The sequence below is a fragment of the Lipophrys pholis genome (assembly GCF_963383615.2).
Source record: "Lipophrys pholis genome assembly, chromosome: 13".
Lineage (NCBI taxonomy): Eukaryota > Metazoa > Chordata > Actinopteri > Blenniiformes > Blenniidae > Lipophrys > Lipophrys pholis.
In genome coordinates, this window is record NC_137632.1 from 2,110,590 (window position 1) to 2,131,196 (window position 20,607).

At 46.4% G+C, this 20,607-nt stretch overlaps 1 protein-coding gene across 1 annotated transcript; it reads right to left on the bottom strand.

The window, feature by feature from the left end:
* Positions 1-192: 192 nt before the first annotated feature.
* Positions 193-11,888, bottom strand: dhrs12 (dehydrogenase/reductase (SDR family) member 12). Its single transcript, XM_080478445.1, has 10 exons — positions 11,753-11,888; positions 7,575-7,708; positions 6,147-6,229; positions 5,923-6,015; positions 5,771-5,852; positions 4,644-4,705; positions 4,460-4,564; positions 4,287-4,377; positions 2,546-2,683; positions 193-1,256 (listed from the first exon to the last, which is right to left on the bottom strand). The coding sequence occupies exons 1-10, from the start codon at positions 11,806-11,808 to the stop codon at positions 1,144-1,146; spliced, it is 957 nt and encodes a 318-aa protein (XP_080334571.1). The 5' UTR covers positions 11,809-11,888; the 3' UTR covers positions 193-1,143.
* Between the last annotated feature and the right edge of the window lie 8,719 nt (positions 11,889-20,607).

The window sequence follows — 20,607 nt, forward strand, 5'->3', positions numbered from 1 at the left end:
ACAAATAAACAGGAAGAAAAAAGATTAAATCTTGAGAGATTTTCATTAGGATCGACTTTTAAACAATAAATGAAAACTCGACAAGCACCACTGGAAAAAAAACAATTTTTCTTTTTTATTCAAACAAACATAAATTAATATACAATTTATAATAAAGTAATCATGTGGCTACATATATAAATATACAGTATGCAGCATGACAAACGGTCACTTTGTTGTCTGAGGTATCGCCTGAAAATAAAAGCTAAGATTCTGTAAACATTGGCAGTGATTAGGAAGTAGGGAGTGTTGGATTAGGAAGTGGGAGGTAGGGAGTGTTGGATTAGGAAGTAGGGAGTGTTGGATTAGGAAATGGGAGGTAGGGAGTGTTGGGTTAGGAAGTAGGGAGTGTTGCATTAGGAAATGGGAGGTAGGGAGTGTTGGGTTAGGAAGTAGGGAGTGTTGGATTAGGAAATGGGAGGTAGGGAGTGTTGGATTAGGAAATGGGAGGTAGGGAGTGTTGGGTTAGGAAGTAGGGAGTGTTGGATTAGGAAGTGGGAGTGTTGGGTTAGGAAGTAGGGAGTGTTGGATTAGGAAGTGGGAGGTAGGGAGTGTTGGATTAGGAAGTGGGAAGTAGGGAGTGTTGGATTAGGAAGTGGGAGGTAGGGAGTGTTGGGTTAGGAAGTAGGGAGTGTTGGATTAGGAAGTGGGAGGTAGGGAGTGTTAGATTAGGAAGTGGGAAGTAGGGAGTGTTGGATTAGGAAGTAGGGAGTGTTGGATTGGGAAATGGGATGTTGGGAGTGTTTGATTAGGAAGTAGGGAGTGTTGGATTAGGAAGTGGGAGGTAGGGAGTGTTGGGTTAGGAAGTAGGGAGTGTTGGATTAGGAAGTGGGAAGTAGGGAGTGTTGGATTAGGAAGTGGGAGGTAGGGAGTGTTGGGTTAGGAAGTAGGGAGTGTTTGATTAGGAAGTAGGGAGTGTTGGATTGGGAAATGGGAGGTTGGGAGTGTTGGATTAGGAAGTAGGGAGTGTTGGATTAGGAAGTAGGGAGTGTTGGATTAGGTAATGGGAGGTAGGGAGTGTTGGATTAGGAAGTGGGAGGCTAGGGAGTGTAGGATTAGGAAGTGGGAGGTAGGGAGTGTTGGGCCTGGAGGAGAGACACCATGTTAAGGTTTGAACTTGAGGGTGAGCTCCTCCAGCGTGTTCATGAGTTTGTCCTCGTCCTGGCGGGTGGAGCGTGACGAGGCGAGCGGGAGGTGCGTCGCCACGGCTTTACGATCTGAGAAGAAGAGTGTGGAGATGTGTTGAACTGCAGGAGAGACCAGAACCATTCAGCAAACTACAGGAATCATCAGTCATAGAAACATGAACAGTGGCTGACAGCAGGTAAGGCCAGGTTGCCAGGTTGGGTTTCTGTGTTTGCATGTTCTCCCTGTTTCACCTGCAGGTTCCTTCCACCGTCACAAAACATACCGAGTTGGATAAAGACGTGTGGATGCAGGTGATAAAACATTTTAGTTCAGGTTCCATATACCAGTAAACTAGTGCCACAATAAACTTTAAAGTTTGTCTTTGTCATGGCGCAGAGTAACGTGATGATATTTTCACAAAAAACTATTAGTGGAGAAAATGACTTTAATCTCAACATAATACCAATTTTAATGAAACCTTCTGGAGCGGTGGAGCTGAAATGAAATGAAATGAAACCTTCTGGAGCAAAATAAATTCTGGGTGTTTTTACAAACTCCCCCGAGCTGACAGCCAGGCGAGGAGGCTCATGCTCGTTTGCTCTCTTTCATGGCAGCGTCATCGAGCTCGGGTCTGTGTCGCGTCGCTACTCTGAAGAAATTGGTTAAAAAAAAAAAGTTTTCTTCTTGGTGGTTTGGCTGGACTGGACCTCCGGCGGGCCGAATTTGGCCCATGGGTCTCATGTTTGAGACGCCTGCTTTAAACTTTTCCCAAAGAAATCCTGTGGCGGGATGGCAGCGTCTCTTGGTAAACGATGTTAAGTGCACCTGAACGTGGCTGACTGGCACGCTGAGCATTTCCCTGCAGGTCTTCCTATTGCGGGCCGGGTTCTGACCGCCGGCCTTATGTTGGACAGTCCTGCTCTAAGTATTGGAGCTTTGCTTCCACTTGAGCGCATCAATAAATACAGATTATGGTCTTTGTATCAACTAAAAACTATATGTTAGAGAAATCTTGTCTAGTCTCGTAAAGAATGATGTGTAATGTTCAGTCTGTTCCAGGATGACCTGTGTCGGTACTGTAGGCACCTCTGTGCTGCTCTTGGTGTCCTTCAATGCAGACTCAAAACAGTTCAGCCTCTAGGAGGCGCTGTCTGACTTCATAGACAAACTCCTGGGCCATCATGCAGAGGTTGGACTGTGACTTTGTCTCTTCTTACAAGAAGAATGTAATAAAAATGTCTTCTGTCAGTCTGATTCCTGTGGTTATGGTCCCCCTGAGGCTTCTTACTAGAATATTCTGATGACACTATCAACCATCTACGGTTTGGTGTTATCCTGAACCCCCCCCCCCCTTCGTCCCCCCTCGGCGGTCTCTGACCCTGGAAGAAGAGTCCGCTGGGCTGCTGGGCGGCGGCTGCAGAGACGGCGAGCCACACCGCCGTGTCCGAGCCCATGGCCTCTGTCCTCAGCCTGGACTGCATCTTGGCGTGGAACGACGGCATGGACAACTGGACGGCTGCACAGGAAACACAACTGTATCTCACACTGAGCAGGATTCAACACGAGCAGCAGCTTTTCAGACGGTTTCAAAAAAATAAAAATCTTTGTCTTTGAGGTTAAAATCAAAGCAAAGTGAGGAATGTTTCACCATCAGGGTCACTGGACTTTGAAATCAGGGGATCACAACATTTCAGACCCAGACTCACGGTGGTAAATCAATTTAAAATGTTGAAGTGTCATGCTTCCGTGCTCCTCGTCTTACTTTTGACATTACTTCAGTTTATTCCTGTTTACATGTATAATTACTAGAACATTGTAATGTAATGTATTTCTTCATGTATTCCAGGCAAAGTTTTCCACAGTGTAGCACAAGGGAGACAAAGTCATCATGGTTTGTGACATACTGTATCTACATACATTTAACACAACAAAACACAAACTCCAATTACTCTCATCCATCCAACTTCTTGCTTGTCATTTTGCGTTTTTAACTAAATTGTCTCGTCTTCACTTGCCTGCTCTGATGCATTATATCTGGATTGTACTTCTCTTTATAAAGCAGGTGTTAGTGCTGGTCCAGCTGCTGGAGGTTTCTACAGCTGGGAGAGCGACACTGAGCTTCCTTCCTTTCTCACTCCCCAGGTCCAACTTCTCCATGTCACTAACATTTGTCTCCTGATCGATGTCTCTTGAAGAAGCTACCCGAACCAGAGTTTGAATCCCGACTAACAATCTGGTAGTTTTCTCTCTTTCTATCCTCTAACCTCGAACCACAACAGCAGAAATTCTCCTCCTGTGAGCCTGGTTCTGCAGGTTTCTCGTCCTCTGAGCCTGCTTCTGCAGGTTCCTCGTCCTCTGAGGGTCTGGTTCTTCGGGTTCCTCCTCCTGTGAGTCTGGTTCTGCAGGTTTCTCCTCTGAGTCGGGTTCTGCAGGTTTCTCCTCTGAGCCTGGTTCTGCAGGTCCCTCCTCCTCTGAGCCTGGTTCTTCAAGTTCCTCCTCCTCTGACGGTCTAGTTCTGCAGGTTTCTCCTCCACTGAGCCTGGTTCTGCAGGTTCCTCGTCCTCTGAGGGTCTGGTTCTGCAGGTTCCTCCTCCTGTGAGTCTGGTTCTGCAGGTTTCTCGTCCTCTGAGGGTCTGGTTCATCAGGTTCCTCCTCCTGTGAGTCTGGTTCTGCAGGTTTCTCCTCTGAGTCTGGTTCTGCAGGTTTCTCCTGCCCTGAGTCTGGTTCTGCATGTTTCTCCTGCTCTGAGTCTGGTTCTGCAGGTTTCTCCTCCTCTGAGTCTGGTTCTGCATGTTCCTCCTCCTCTGAGGGTCTGGTTCATCAGGTTTCTGTTCCTCTGCTTGGGATTGTTGGCTTCTCTCTGTAAAGGTGCTTTGAATTGACTGTGTTGAATTCAGATTTATAGAAATGAAGTTGGATTAAATTGCAGCTCCTGTTGCAAAATGAAGATTGAAGTCATGGATTAGAGCTGAATTCATCTCTGACTGAGAACAACTGGTTTGAAAGTTGAAGCGGCACCAGAACCACCAAACACCAGAGTTAGTGATCCAGAACATTTGGTAGACATTAGGTTCCCTGCAGAGCACCGTTTGGAGTGTCTGGTTCTGCATGGAGCTCACCGGGTGTGTCAGCCCAGCCCGGGTGCATGGAGGAGAAGTGGATGTCGTTGTGCAGAGCGGCCCAGCGCTCCGTCAGAATCACCTGCTGCCTCTGCCGCACAGAGGAAAGACAGGAGAAGACAGGTCAGTGACGGGTCGTCTCACACCAAAGCGGCGTGGCTCTGCCTCCTCACTTTGTTCTGAGCGTAGGCCATGGTGCCGTCGAACGCGCCCTTCTCAAACTGGAGGTCGTCTACGTTCAGCTTCTGCGTTAGCATTCCGCCGGACGACACGGTGACCTGCGGGGAGAACAGGCTGCCGTCTAAATCTCTATTCATGCAGGATCAGCGTTTGACGTGACGTAGAAGTTGAACTCGCCACTCGAGGGTCTTCGGCCTTCTTCAGAGCCGGAATCAGAGCGGTGGTGAGGATGAACGTACCTGGACAAGAAGAGCAACGTGAGGTGATGCACACAGATTTATAATACCACCCCCGCCGCTCTGCAGGATTTAAAATGATCTTCATCCAAAGTATTTCACCTGCAGACTGGACATCGACTATATGTGGTACAGAGTAGAACAGAAATACTTTATTACTCCCAGAGGGAAACGCTTTGCTCTACACAGAATAGATAGAATAAAGTTACATATCAATTAAACAGAATAAAAATTAAATAAGTAATATTAAATATTAAGATATACAAGGCTAGATGTGTGTGTATTTCGATATAGACAATCTATTTTGTGTGTATGTATTTTTATTCAAAAGAAATATATGTACAATGTATAACCATCCACAAGTTTCTGGTTGGATCTTTGACTCCTCGTCTTGCGGTTCAGCTAAATCTGTTGGCTTTCTGACACGGACTTCTTTCTTCAGCACCGTCCTCGTGTTCTCAACGGGCTTGAATCAGGACTTTAGGAAGGCCCGTCTAGAACCGCCATTCTAGCCTGATTGAGCCGTTTCATTACCACCTTGGATGTGTTTGGGGTCATTGTCCTGCTGGAACACCCACTGCGCCCAAGAACCCGACCTTCAGGATGATTTTAGTTTATCCTGAAGAACTTGAAGGTAATCCTCCTCCTTCATGATCACAAGTACTCTCTGTAAAGCACCAGAGCACAATACTACCACCGCCATGCTTGATGGCAAACTTTTGACCACAACTGTGTGTGTGTATATATATATATGTTTTTTTTTACATGTCTGGAATGAATTAATAATTAAAAAAAACGAGTGAAAGTCATTCAGTTACTTAATAGTTTACAAAACAGTTTGTATTTCCAAATAGGAGACATCACTGAGAGCTGAGCCACAGGAAGTAGATAAATGTTGCTGGTCATTTATAAAGTAAATGTAAAACATCAGGAACATTCCTTCATGAGGTTGTTTAATAAGATTTATTAGTTTTTCACCACATTTATTGAATTTTGTCCTGCGTATATTTTTCTATTCCTGCTGACGAGGTGTGAGGAGCTGAATCCAAAGAGAACTATGTTTCCTACCGAGTGTGTTGGTGGCAAAGTTCTTCTCCAAGCCCTCGTCGGTCAGCTCCCTCTGGTTGACCATGCAGCCGGCGTTGTTAATCTGTGGGAGAGACGGCGTGGGGTTGATAAGAGACGGGCTGAGCGGCGGTCGCTGCTCTGCAGACACCCACCAGCACGTGCAGGACGTTGTTCTGCGAGAAGCTCTGAGCGAAGTCCCACACCTGCCTGGCGCTGGACAGGTCCAGGATGTGGACGTGAACATCCTGGGAGGAGATGGATCACCAAATCACCACCGGTTAGAAATCCACACGCCGAGCAGTCAGAATAACAGAGACCTAAGATATGTAAGGAGGCTGCCATTGATGGTGACTAATCCCTTAAAGAAACAGCTCACCTGGTTTTTACTCTGCTCTACAATGTCGCCTTTGGCTGCTTCGGCTCGGTCTTTGTTTCGACACACCAAGTGAACAGTTCCTCCTTCACAGTAGAACAGAATAGAAACGAGTAGAACACAATAGAATAGCTTTACTCAGTCCTGAGAGGAAAGTCTTGATCACTCATCAGTTAAGCCTTGAACATATTCATCTTTCATATTACTTTTCTACTTTTTATTCTCTCTTATTGATCTTTTTAATTCTCTATTCTATTTCTATTGATTTTGCTTCTGTGTGGAGTAACACTGCAGAAAACTTCCTAACAAAGTACTTCTATTCTAATCTATTCTGATAGTGTTGCTCCACACAGAGCAATAAATGCACCTTTACAGTTGAAACACAAACGTTTAGTTTATTCTATTGATTCCAGGGGCCACATGAAGCCAGTTTCATTAAAAATATTCCAGACCTGCAAAACAATAGAAATATTAGTTAAAAAGAACAAAACCAAACCGATCTGATTTCATTTGGTGAAACTTGGGTCTTTTGTTAACATTCCTGTTCTTGCGTGAGAGAATGTGTTGGTAAGAGCACCGCCCAGTTATTTTGTTTTCTTATTGTGAAACTCGTAATATTGTTTAATATGTAAAAATAAAAAAAAACCCAGAGAAGGGCAGTATGGACAGAATCACCTGAATTTAACTATAACCATCCTCTTCTATATTTTTGAGTAATTGTTGCTGTGAATAATGTTTGTGACAGAAATCTGACTTTCTAAATAAAAAGAGAATAAAAAAAAAAAAGAATTCCTCAATTTCTTTGTTGGAAAATGTTCCTATCTATTCCATTATTTGCACCACGGATCATAAACAAGCCACTGGCTTCAGCCTTTTAATGGGAATTCAAAATAAAGAGTATTTTGGTGGCATGCTATGAACGTGGGGGTGAATGGAGCCTCTCGGCCCGCGGCCCTCATGACCAACACCTTTTCTTTGTTCTCAGCTCAAATGACAAGCTTCACTTAATAACGTGTGAATATCTGAAGTAACGTGTGAATATCTGAAGTAACGTCTGAAGTAACGTGTGAATATCTGAAGTAACGTGTGGATATCTGAAGTAACGTGTGAATATCTGAAGTAACGTGTGACTATCTGAAGTAACGTGTGGGAATGAGTTCAGTGGGAATCAGAACACGTTTTACTTTAGAACTGAACTACTGACTTTAAGGAAAGGTGTAATCTAATTACATCCAATCTCAATGGATAAATATGCAAAATATTTAGATCAAACTGAAAACAAGGGACGAGCAGCCAGGGGTCCGGATTCTAACAGAACCTTGAGACCGGAAGACGAGCTGCTCCAGAAGAACCCATTTCCCCCTGAAGAACTAAGAAGGGGTCAGTCCTGCAGTCGGGTCCAGGTCCAGGTCTGCTCAGGATAGCGCTCACCTCTGTTGGCGATTTCCTGCGCCGTGGCTTTACCGATCCCGCTGTTGGCGCCGGTGATCATGAAGGACCTTCCACTGAGGTTCTGATCCAGGTCAGCCGGGGCGAAATGCTTGGCTGCAGCTTCATAACCGCTCCTGTTCAACACAGAGCCGCACCCCGAATGAAACAGGAAGTCCTGTCATCATCATCAGGCGTCAGCACGCTCTCTGGATGTGCTGCTGCTGCTGTGGGCAGGACGGATCTTCACTTCGGTTTGATTTGGATTATGTTCGATCAGGGGTTTGACTGTTAATACAGTTTTTATGGTATTTAATGGGTTAAAATGGATTAAATAGAATTAGAGCATCATAATACAAGAACCCCTGAATGATTAAAAGTCCAGCTTCTTTTTTATTTTAGAAGAGAAAATACTTTTCATTAGTGTGGCACTAAATCATTAATTAGGGAAGATCCCAGCCCTCTTCACGTTTCCCCCCTGATTATTATGACTTTTTTCAATTTAAATCATTAAAAGCACTAATTTTAAATATGAGAAATAATGTGGATTTTTGTCACTTCTCAACGGCTGAAGACCCTTAATGTAGATTTATCTAGAAAAACATGACGAGAACTGCAACCAATAAAAAAACCGACTTCATTATTTATGCCCTTTTGAAAATCAAATCAATTGAAATTATTCCGAGTTACTAAGTATACAACTCGGTGGACAATTTTAAATAAATGTGAACTGATTGAATTTAGACACATAACCCACGTAAATACTTGTGGTAATCAGTTACAATTTGACCTCCTGGGAGTGAGGATGAACTGTAGTGGCCCCGCCGTGCCCATCCCCGCCGTGCCCATCCCCCGCCATCTCCGCCGTGCCCATCCCCATCCCCGCCGTGCCCATCCCCCGCCATCTCCGCCATGCCCATCCCCATCCCCGCCGTGCCCATCCCCCCGCCATCTCCGCCGTGCCCATCCACATCCCCGCCGTGCCCATCCCCCGCCATGCCCATCCCCGCCCTGCCGTGCCCATCCCCGCCCCGCCGTGCCCATCCCCGCTGTGCCCATCCCCGCCGTGCCCATCCCCCGCCATCTCCGCCGCGTGCCCATCCCCGCCCCGCCGTGCCCATCCCCCGCCATGCCCATCCCCGCCCCGCCCATCCCATCCCCGCCGTGCCCATCCCCCGCCATGCCCATCCCATCCCCGCCGTGCCCATCCCCATCCCCGCTGTGCCCATCCCCGCCGTGCCCATCACCATCCCCGCTGTGCCCATCCCCGCCGGGCCCATCCCCCGCCGTGCCCATCCCCATCCCCGCTGTGCCCATCCCATCCCCGCCGGGCCCATCCCCCGCCGTGCCCATCCCCCGCCGTGCCCATCCCCGCCGTGCCCATCCCCGCCGTGCCCATCCCCCGCCATCTCCGCCGTGCCCATCCCCATCCCCGCCGTGCCCATCCCCCGCCATCTCCGCCATGCCCATCCCCATCCCCGCCGTGCCCATCCCCCCGCCATCTCCGCCGTGCCCATCCACATCCCCGCCGTGCCCATCCCCCGCCATGCCCATCCCCGCCCTGCCGTGCCCATCCCCGCCCCGCCGTGCCCATCCCCGCTGTGCCCATCCCCGCCGTGCCCATCCCCCGCCATCTCCGCCGCGTGCCCATCCCCGCCCCGCCGTGCCCATCCCCCGCCATGCCCATCCCCGCCCCGCCCATCCCATCCCCGCCGTGCCCATCCCCCGCCATGCCCATCCCATCCCCGCCGTGCCCATCCCCATCCCCGCTGTGCCCATCCCCGCCGTGCCCATCACCATCCCCGCTGTGCCCATCCCCGCCGGGCCCATCCCCCGCCGTGCCCATCCCCATCCCCGCTGTGCCCATCCCATCCCCGCCGGGCCCATCCCCCGCCGTGCCCATCCCCCGCCGTGCCCATCCCCGCCGTGCCCATCCCCGCCGTGCCCATCCCCCGCCATCTCCGCCGTGCCCATCCCCATCCCCGCCGTGCCCATCCCCCGCCATCTCCGCCATGCCCATCCCCATCCCCGCCGTGCCCATCCCCCCGCCATCTCCGCCGTGCCCATCCACATCCCCGCCGTGCCCATCCCCCGCCATGCCCATCCCCGCCCTGCCGTGCCCATCCCCGCCCCGCCGTGCCCATCCCCGCTGTGCCCATCCCCGCCGTGCCCATCCCCCGCCATCTCCGCCGCGTGCCCATCCCCGCCCCGCCGTGCCCATCCCCCGCCATGCCCATCCCCGCCCCGCCCATCCCATCCCCGCCGTGCCCATCCCCCGCCATGCCCATCCCATCCCCGCCGTGCCCATCCCCATCCCCGCTGTGCCCATCCCCGCCGTGCCCATCACCATCCCCGCTGTGCCCATCCCCGCCGGGCCCATCCCCCGCCGTGCCCATCCCCATCCCCGCTGTGCCCATCCCATCCCCGCCGGGCCCATCCCCCGCCGTGCCCATCCCCCGCCGTGCCCATCCCCGCCGTGCCCATCGCCGCCGTGCACATCCCCCGCTGTGCCCATCCCATCCCTGCCATCCCCATCCCCAACGTGCCCATCCCCATCCCCGCCGTGCCCATCCCCGTCCTGCCGTGCCCATCCCCGCCATGCCCATCCCCGTCCTGCCGTGCCCATCCCCGCCGTGCCCATCCCCATCCCCGCCGTGCCCATCCCCCGTGTGCCCATCCCATCCCTGCCATCCCCATCCCCGCCGTGCCCATCCCCGCCGTGCCCATCCCTGCCCTGCCCATCCCTGCCCTGCCAATCCCCCGCCGTGCCCATCCCCGCCGTGCCCATCCCTGCCCTGCCAATCCCCCGCCGTGCCCATCCCCGCCGTGCCCATCCCCGCCCCGCCGTGCCCATCCCCCGCCATGCCCATCCCCGCCCCGCCCATCCCATCCCCGCCGTGCCCATCCCCCGCCATGCCCATCCCATCCCCGCCGTGCCCATCCCCATCCCCGCTGTGCCCATCCCCGCCGTGCCCATCACCATCCCCGCTGTGCCCATCCCCGCCGGGCCCATCCCCCGCCGTGCCCATCCCCATCCCCGCTGTGCCCATCCCATCCCCGCCGGGCCCATCCCCCGCCGTGCCCATCCCCCGCCGTGCCCATCCCCGCCGTGCCCATCGCCGCCGTGCACATCACCCGCTGTGCCCATCCCATCCCTGCCATCACCATCCCCACCGTGCCCATCCCCATCCCCGCCGTGCCCATCCCCGTCCTGCCGTGCCCATCCCCGCCATGCCCATCCCCGTCCTGCCGTGCCCATCCCCGCCGTGCCCATCCCCATCCCCGCCGTGCCCATCCCCCGTGTGCCCATCCCATCCCTGCCATCCCCATCCCCGCCGTGCCCATCCCCGCCGTGCCATCCCCGCCCCGCCACCTTTTTTTATTCAGATTATTATGATCTTCTGCTTTACCTTGAAAATGTTTATTCAAATAACATAAAGAAGAGCACAATACAATTAAACCTGGACAAGGTGAAATAGTTTTATATATACACTTCCTTGATCTTTTTAAATCTTAAATAAAACATACTTTCTTTTTCACAAATGATCAGTAAAGTTGGACATAATCTAATTAGATTGAATAGAACTTTACTGGTCAGGAAAGTTCTATACAGTCTAATCAGACTTTTATTTTTACATGATTTACTTTGTATGTTTCAAACTATTTGAGAACTTTCCAGTTACAACAGATGAAAGATGAACTGGTTAGAGTTAATTGTAGCTTATTAAAAGTTGTTTGTAATGGTTGGGAACTGATCATATCATATAAATACATAAAGCATAATGGTTAAGTATAAAACACACAGAATCCGGAAGTAAAAAAAACCAACTAGAATAAGACTTTTTTTTTTTAACCAACTTTCATGTTAGTTTGTTCATTGTACACCAGGATACCTTTTCCTATCTGGACGGAAGTGTGTTATAACTGTTTAAAACTGTCACTTTTATTCAGATTAACAGGGTGTAAACATTCCATCATGTATGGATTTAATGAAGAATGTTTTCGGGCTACATCACAAGAATGTTCTTTAGAAAAACGAATATAAAACCCAAAACTTTTAGTTAAATAACCACGTGCTGTTTAAAGGCAGTTACTATTACACAAGAAGGATTATGTGAAAACTGCGTAATGAAAAACGGATGATTTCTGCACAAAATGAAGAAAGAGTCATGCTCTCTTACTTTGTGTACTCCTGCAGTCCCTTCATGAACCAAACGGCGTTTCTGTAAATGGACATTTCCACAGATTTGACGACGAAATGAGGAGATCTGAAGTAAACACGAACACGGTCCACAAATGGGTTTCATAAGGTTGACCATAGACATAGTATAGAGTAGAAGCCTCGTTACCGCTGCCGCCCACTAGAGCGGCGCTTTACAGGGCGGCCATCTTGGACCGGTAGCAGTCGCTCCTGCAGCGCAGTACTTCTATAGAGGAATGATGTGAGTACACTATTAAAGTTGTCATGAATCACGCAATTCTCAAGCAATTTTCACGGAGTTTGTTTATAACAAGAGTCAGACATGATATGATACAATACAGCGATTCTGCTCCGAACATCGCTTGAAATTTCATCCACGATACATTACGATATCTGTCTCGCTGAAGAAATTCAGAATTTATTGACTGAACCCATTTCACAGGAATTACAAAACATTGTCAATCAATTCCACATGAATGACAGCCCAGTAAAACACATTAACACACTAAACAAAGTGTGTACTGCACATTAACACACTAAACAAAGTGTAAACAAAGTGTATACTGTACATTAACACACACTAAACAAAGTGTATACTGCCCATTAACACACTAAACAAAGTAGCTACATGTATGACGTTTTAAAAAATCAAACAGTTTGGAAATCGTTTTAAAATTCAACTTATAATTCTACTAAGAGATTGAGGAGTACCTCTTTCCATCGTCGATGTTCATTCACCCCTGCCGCCACCACCGGTCCAAGATGGCGGCGCTGTTGACGTGTCCCACCTCATTCAATGAGGCGTCTACTCTTCGTTATGTCTATGAGGGTGACAGGAGGAGTCACGTGTTTCACCCCGGAAGTAAAACGGAAGCAGCCTCACAGCGCCCCTGCTGATCAGCACTGTTCATTACAGCCAGCGTGCATTAACAGCGACAGGAGGCGGAGTGGTTTTTATAAAGCCCAGCTTTATGTGTTTTGAGCGAGGTTGATATTTCGAATAGATAAAAATGTGATAATGACGTATATATCGAATGCAACGCATGAAAACCCACGACTGTCTTCATGTTTATTTATGTATTGTCGTTTCAGGACTTTGGCGCTATATGTCAGGATGGCCGAGTGGTCTAAGGCGCCAGACTCAAGGTAGAACCTTCCTGTGATGCGGGACTTCTGGTCTCCGAATGGAGGCGTGGGTTCGAATCCCACTTCTGACAAAGTTTTTTTTTATATTGTTAAAGGATTGACTACTAACTACTCTGCTTCCTGTGTGATCTTCATTTTATACGTGGAAAAAATGACACCTTTTGAGTTTATTAATGAAATATTGATAAAGACAGAGAGGCCTTTCACTCATTCATGCAGTGGCTGTGTTATTATAAGTTATTTATATATCCATGGATTAATACCATCCGATGACTTCAGAATGTGTTCTTCTTCAGTTTCTTTTTCTAGAATTAATTATTAAGCCTAATAAAGGCAGCATAATGTCCACGGTCTGTGGTCCAGGACTGATTAACTTCCACGTTACGTCTGGCCACGCCACGAAAGACGAATAACCTCAGAATGATCGGCTCCTATTCATTGACCCATCTCATACATAGTTTAAACGTGACTTTCGTAATATTTCCGCTTTTAATGCCCGGACACCAGGCACAGGAGTAAGAATGCAGAGGCTTTAACACGGATTGTGGCAACACATGAAGCTGTCGTCAACTCGAAGATATAAAAGCAAATAGAGAAGTTCAGTGTCGGAAGCGCGTTCCTTCCTAAATCCACTACAATCAGCCGCTTCGCGCAGGAATAACGAGCAACAGTCAAAGTGTGTGTGGCGGCGCCTCGCTGCCGTGTTGTCAGGATGGCCGAGCGGTCTAAGGCGCCAGACTCAAGGTGGAAAACCTTCCTCACCACGGGGCTTCTGGTCTCCGAATGGAGGCGTGGGTTCGAATCCCACTTCTGACAATATGTTTTTTAAGAATAGAGCCAGGCATCGTTTACGTGATTTCAGGTGACACTGCGAAATATTTCTTTGGGTTTTTTGGTGTCTGTTTACATAACAGCCGTGCTCGAAAGCTCCGACTCTGTTTCCATGGAAACGGGAAAACTTGACTTGCTAGAAATTGCATTTATCACTATTCCAATCAGAAGTTTGTCCATCCACGATTGAATGGAAAATACTGTGATTAATAAGAACGATTACAGTAAATGCTTACTCTGCTGTTGTATTTAAAAGATATTGTAATTTGCAGTCATTATTTTTGTTTACAGTGCTCATGTTCAAGCACAGTTCTGACAATATCTTAACAACAACAACAACAACAACAATATTAATCTAGTGACTAGGCAAAGGGGCCAAGATCGTTACGTTTATACAATAATATAATAAATTGCAGTGTTCCCTTCGATTTACAATTGCTTTAAAGAAAACACAGAAGATACACTTGTCCCAGAATGATGAGGTCACACGGCAGATAAAGGTTTACACATTCCTGGCTGGTGAGATGACTTCACTTAATAAAACAAAATAGACAAAAGCAGAAGATAAGTGGAAAAGAGAACTTAAAGTGACAGGAAATCAAGGTTGCACTGTCTTTGATAAAGTTCAAGTCATGTACTTAGTGTTATTATTTTTTTATACAATAATCTATCTGATAGGCACACGCCTCACTGATGTAAGGGTTAAGGCTGTTGAAAATACCTCCTGAGTAAGTGAATACTGTACAGATGAGGTATCTAGAGTACAGAGCAGGTATTCACACAGTAAGTGAATGTTATATAACGTTATATAATATAATTTTGATCTGACAAATATAGTATAGTAGTCGAAGTAGTAGAGGTCGCACCAGTAGTGGCAATAGTAGTAGCAGTAATAGTATAGTAGTAGAAGTCATAGCAGCTGTAGCAGTAGTGGCAGTAGAAGTAGAAATTGTTTAAGTAGTGGCAGTTGTAGTAGTTGTAGCAGTGGTGCTTGTAGTAGTGAAGTAGCATGAGTTTAGTAGTAAAAGTACAAATAGTAGAAGCAGTAGCAGCAGTAGTTGCAGCAGCAATAGTAGTCACAGTATCAGAAGTTGTTACAGTAGTGGCCATAGTAGTAATAGCAGTAGTCGTAGTAATATAAGTACATCTAAAGTTATATATTACCACTGTTTTCTTGTGAAAATAAACGTTTGCAGTATCTTATGAAGTTAAAAGTAAAATATCTTATCCGACAGCTGAACCTCCTGACATCACGCCGGCTTGCTTTGTTGTGGCTTCATATCAACCGCTCAGTCAGATGTCACCCTGCAGAGTGTGTGTGAGTGTGAGAGGCAGTGTGAGAGGCAGTGTGAGAGGCAGTGTGAGATAATGTGAGTGTGAGAGAGTGTGAGAGTGTGAGAGTGTGAGCGTGTGAGAGAGTGTGAGTGTGTGAGAGAGTGTGAGAGTGTGTGAGTGTGTGAGAGAGTGTGAGAGTGTGTGAGAGTGTGAGAGTGTGAGAGAGTGTGATGGCTTCCTGGTGCCACAGTCACACTCAGTGTGTGAGCTCATAAGCCCCGTCCCTGCGCTGCCCTGCACTGTGGAGCTGATGGCTGGACGGTCCATGGCGCCCGGCCTCATGTGCCTCATGTGCCTCTGGGTCTTTCTGCAGCTCAGCTGCATGTCGGGACAGGCGGTCGGAGCGGCGGAGCCGCAGGAGCTCATGTTCGATGCCGTCTGGACCAACGGAAGTTTACCTGCCAGCATCTGGAGCTTCATTCATAGTGAGTTTGTTCTGATTAAAAAAGCTTCACTTTGCTCATTTCCCATCACGATGCTTGTGATAAAAAAGAAGAAGAAAAACCCACTGCGTGCATCCAGTAATCAAACTACTCCTTACTTCATCTTGGGAGTTTTTATATGAAAGCTCACTTTTCTTATTGATTATTATTTCTTATTTATTCACATAGTTTTTGAATCTCCTAAAACACATCAGTCACTGATTACTAATTGGCTCAAATTATATATATTTTTTATTGTTACAGTGTTTAGAATGAAATAGTTTGGTTGAGTATGAAGACCCATCCCAAATGTTGTGAAAATTAATATGACATAAAGCATAATATTCATTTAATAACAGCAGTTTGTGTAGAACTTATTTGTCTTTGAATAGAGGAAGTTTTCTTTTATATAGTGTGCTATATCAAAGAGTTAGAAAGCATAGTGACAGCTACTGTTATTAACTTGTATTATTTCAGATTAGTAAGTTTTAAAACAAGATATGAGTCAGACAGGATGATCATTCGGCCCATGTTCATCTTGAACGGGCCGGACTGGTAAACTAGAGCCATAATAACCTTTCAATTTAAACTTTAAAGTTTTTCTTCGTTGTGACTCAGAGTAGACGTGATGAAAATGTTTATATTTTCACAAAGCCAAACAATTACTATGGGAAATGACTACAATCTCAACATAAAACCTTCTAGTGCAAAATACTGTGAAATATCCCAAAAACTTCTCCTGAATTATGTATATTTTACAAACTCCTCCTGACAGCATGACTTTGAGGCCAATGCTTGTTAACCAGCCTCCACAGTGATATCTGTGGTGGAGTGGTTGGGGGAGCGAGGCTGTTGGAATAAAACATGCAAACCATTCTAAGTAGGCCTGCACGATGTCCAGCAAACAGACCCACACAATTCAGCTTTACTGCACGATGCGTCCAGTCAGAGGAAGCCCCGTCTGGAGGCCAGTGGCTGCCCTCCCTGATGTGAGTGGCTGAGGCTCCAGGGTCTAGGCTCCAGGCTCCAGGCTCCAGGCTCCAGGCTCCAGGCTCCAGGCTCCAGGCTCCAGGCTCCAGGCTCCAGGCTCCAGGCTCCCAGTCACCGTCCGTGTAGTTGCAAGAGGACAAGCAGAGTAAAAAGCGGTGGCAACATTTCCCATTTTAATGTTTCCTTTCTGACTCTAGTTGGTGAAAAAAGTCCAGAGAAATCCTCCACTGACCAGCCGTTGTATCGGTGTAGTAATGGAACGGTTTTCCTGCGTTTTCCACTCATCAGATACTCCCATCTGACCCTGGAAGGTACGTTTCGCCCGTCTACACAGTTCTGCTTTAAAGGTAATGGGAGATGACAGAAGGGCGGCGTTTTGCTTGAACCTTCCCCACAGGTGGGACGTCGTTGCCGACGCTGCTGCACCGCGGTCACGGTTCAGTTCACGTGGACAGAGGGTGGCTGTTGGTGAAACTTCAACCCGCCGGGTTCCACACGCAGGTAACCTCAGGATAAACCCTGCTTATTCAGCTCAGTGCTACAGGTGTTATATCTGGAAGATTTGAGGAAATTAAAACAAATGTTTTAACATGAATACAAAAGGTTCAGTCTTTCCAAGCAAAGATTGAGGCGGCAAAACTATTCACAAGTAAATGTAAAGATACTTTTGTAAAAACAAAACAAAAAAACAATCCAAATACTGCAGTAAAATCAAGAAGGTGCATGCTGTGAGATGTACTTACATGAAAATGTAAAAAATGAATCTCTCATCAGAAATGACTTGGATCATAATTTAACTTTATGATAACTTTGAGTTTGTGATGAACGATTGTAATAAAATAAAGTGACAGGTGTTGTGTTTTAGGTTTAGTTTGTTTTAATCGCAAAAGTGGAAAAAAAAAAGAGCTTTGGATGACACACGAGAGAATGATATTATAGCATATATACCTAAAAACACGATTTAATAGTGTAAGATAATGTAAACCATCATTATAACAGGCAACATTTCTGAGTCGTTTCTAATAATTACTACATGACCTTGCAGCCTAACCATAAATTAGAAACATGTTAAACTCTTTTTTTTAATCGCAAAAGCAAAAGCAAAATATTAAATATAAAAAAAACATGTACAAATGCAAAGCTATGAAAATAGACTATGAAGTGCAATGTTCATACAAGAAACTTTGTATTAGCAATAAACTCAAACACCTTGAGATCACCACACCCAGATTTAATCAATCAATCAAGTAATCAATTAACCAATCAATCAATTAATAAATTAATAAATTAATAAATCAACCAATCAATCAATTAATTAATTAATCATCACTGTAAAGGTTAAAACAAGAAGCAATGAGCCTCATTTAGGAAGGTTGAGAACAGGAGACATGAGAAGGAGAAAGTCCAGACATTTAGATAAAGGTGGAGTAAACCACACGTCCATGGAAGAAAATCTGCTACAACCAAAGTAGGGACTTTAAATATTTGATTTATAGCATAACTATTGTGTACAGCTCAAGTATTAAACATATAATAAAGCTCCTCTCTTGCCTTTGGTGTTTGACATCCTCAAAACTCACTTCATGTAAGATAGTGAGCGAAGCTGTAATCTGACATATCATTGTTCAACGTTCTAGTGGCGTCATGAGGTTTATCTTGTCCTGCAAGTCAGCGAATCGATAAGACTAGAAGTTGTGCTGTTGTGTAGCAGCTCAGATACGAGGCCAACCTGACGTTTCTATGTGACTCAGCCTATCTCTGGAAAGTGGGCGAAGATGGAGGATTTCACTTTGCTTCCACAGCTATTCAACCAAATACGTGTTGATGAGTACTATAGCGCAAATACTTGTTTTATTTAAATTTACTATTTTATAGCTAGTCAGTGACCAGTGTTGCCAAAATTACCTTGAAAAAGTAATCTGATTACTGATTCCAAGTTACTCCTTCAAAAGTAACATAGTTACTTTACTGATTACTTGTTTTTAAAAGGAACTAAGATTGCAAGTAATTTTTTAGTTACTTTCAGCCACTGCAGACCACACCCCTCCCCCGATCTCAACATAAAAATAACAACTGGCTTTACCAAAAACTCAGTTCTGATCCCCGCCTGACCTCCTGCTGGTACATGTTTAACCTTTGACCTCCTGCTGGTACATGTTTAACCTTTGACCTCCTGCTGGTACATGTTTACCTTTAACCTCCTGTTGGTACATATTTAACCTTTAACCTCCTGCTGGTACATGTTTACCTTTAACCCCCTGCTGGTACATATTTAACCTTTGACCTCCTGCTGGTACATGTTTAACCTTTGACCTCCTGCTGGTACATGTTTAACCGTTAACCTCCTGCTGGTACATGTTTAACCTTTGACCTCCTGCTGGTACATGTTTACCTTTAACCTCCTGTTGGTACATATTTAACCTTTAACCTCCTGCTGGTACATGTTTACCTTTAACCCCCTGCTGGTACATATTTAACCTTTGACCTCCTGCTGGTACATGTTTAACCTTTGACCTCCTGCTGGTACATGTTTAACCGTTAACCTCCTGCTGGTACATGTTGAACCTTTGACCTCCTGCTGGTACATGTTTAACCTTTGACCTCCTGCTCGTACATGTTTACCTTTAACCTCCTGCTGGTACATCTTCAACCTCCTGCTGGTACATGTTTAACCTTTAACCTCCTGCTGGTACATGTTTAACCTTTGACCTCCTGCTGGTACATGTTTACCTTTAACCTCCTGTTGGTACATATTTAACCTTTAACCTCCTGCTGGTACATGTTTACCTTTAACCCCCTGCTGGTACATATTTAACCTTTAACCTCCTGCTGGTACATGTTTAACCTTTGACCTCCTGCTGGTACATGTTTACCTTTAACCTCCTGCTGGTACATGTTTAACCTTTAACCTCCTGCTGGTACATGTTTAACCTTTGACCTCCTGCTGGTACATGTTTAACCTTTAACCTCCTGCTGGTACATGTTGAACCTTTGACCTCCTGCTGGTACATGTTTAACCGTTAACCTCCTGCTGGTACATGTTGAACCTTTGACCTCCAGCTGGTACATGTTTAACCTTTGACCTCCTGCTCGTACATGTTTACCTTTAACCTCCTGCTGGTACATCTTCAACCTCCTGCTGGTACATGTTTAACCTTTGACCTCCTGCTGGTACATCTTTAACCTCCTGCTGGTACATGTTTAACCTTTGACCTCCTGCTTGCTGGTACATGTTTAACCTTTAACCTCCTGCTTCCTGGTACATGTTTAACCTTTGACCTCCTGCTGGTACATGTTTAACCTTTAACCTCCTGATTGCTGATACATGTTTAACCTTTGACCTCCTGCTGGTACATGTTTAACCTCCTGCTGGTACATGTCTACCTTTAACCTCCTGCTTCCTGGTACATGTTTAACCTTTAACCTCCTGCTGGTACATGTCTACCTTTAACCTCCTGCTTCCTGGTACATGTTTAACCTTTAACCTCCTGCTGGTACATGTCTACCTTTAACCTCCTGCTGGTACATGTTTAACCTTTAACCTCCTGCTGGTACATGTTTAACCTTTGACCTCCTGCTGGTACATCTTTAACCTCCTGCTGGTACATCTTTAACCTTTAACCTCCTGCTGGTACATGTCTACCTTTAACCTCCTGCTGGTACATGTTTAACCTTTGACCTCCTGCTGGTACATCTTTAACCTCCTGCTGGTACATGTTTAACCTTTGACCTCCTGCTGGTACATGTTTAACCTTTAATCTCCTGCTGGTACACGTTTAACCTTTGACCTCCTGCTGGTACATGTTCAACCTTTGACCTTCTGCTTGCTGGTACATATTTAACCTTTGACCTCTTGCTGGTACATATTTAACCTTTGACCTCCTGCTGGTACATGTTTACCTTTAACCTCCTGCTGGTACATGTTTAACCTTTAACCTCCTGCTGGTACATATTTAACCTTTAACCTCCTGCTGGTACATCTTTAACCTTTAACCTCCTGCTGGTACATATTTAACCTTTAACCTCCTGCTGGTACATCTTTAACTTTTAACCTCCTGCTGGTACATGTTTAACCTTTGACCTTCTGCTTGCTGGTACATCTTTAACCTTT

Coding starts and splice junctions, on each gene's coding strand:
- dhrs12 (XM_080478445.1), bottom strand. CDS start 11,808: ATGTCCATTTACAGAAACGCCGTTTGGTTCATGAAGGGACTGCAGGAG. Junction 2,684..4,286: donor GGGCTGGGCTGACACACCCG/GTGAGCTCCATG, acceptor TTTCCTGTGCAG/CCGTCCAGTTGTCCATGCCG. Junction 1,257..2,545: donor CAGCGGACTCTTCTTCCAGG/GTCAGAGACCGC, acceptor TCTTCTTCTCAG/ATCGTAAAGCCGTGGCGACG.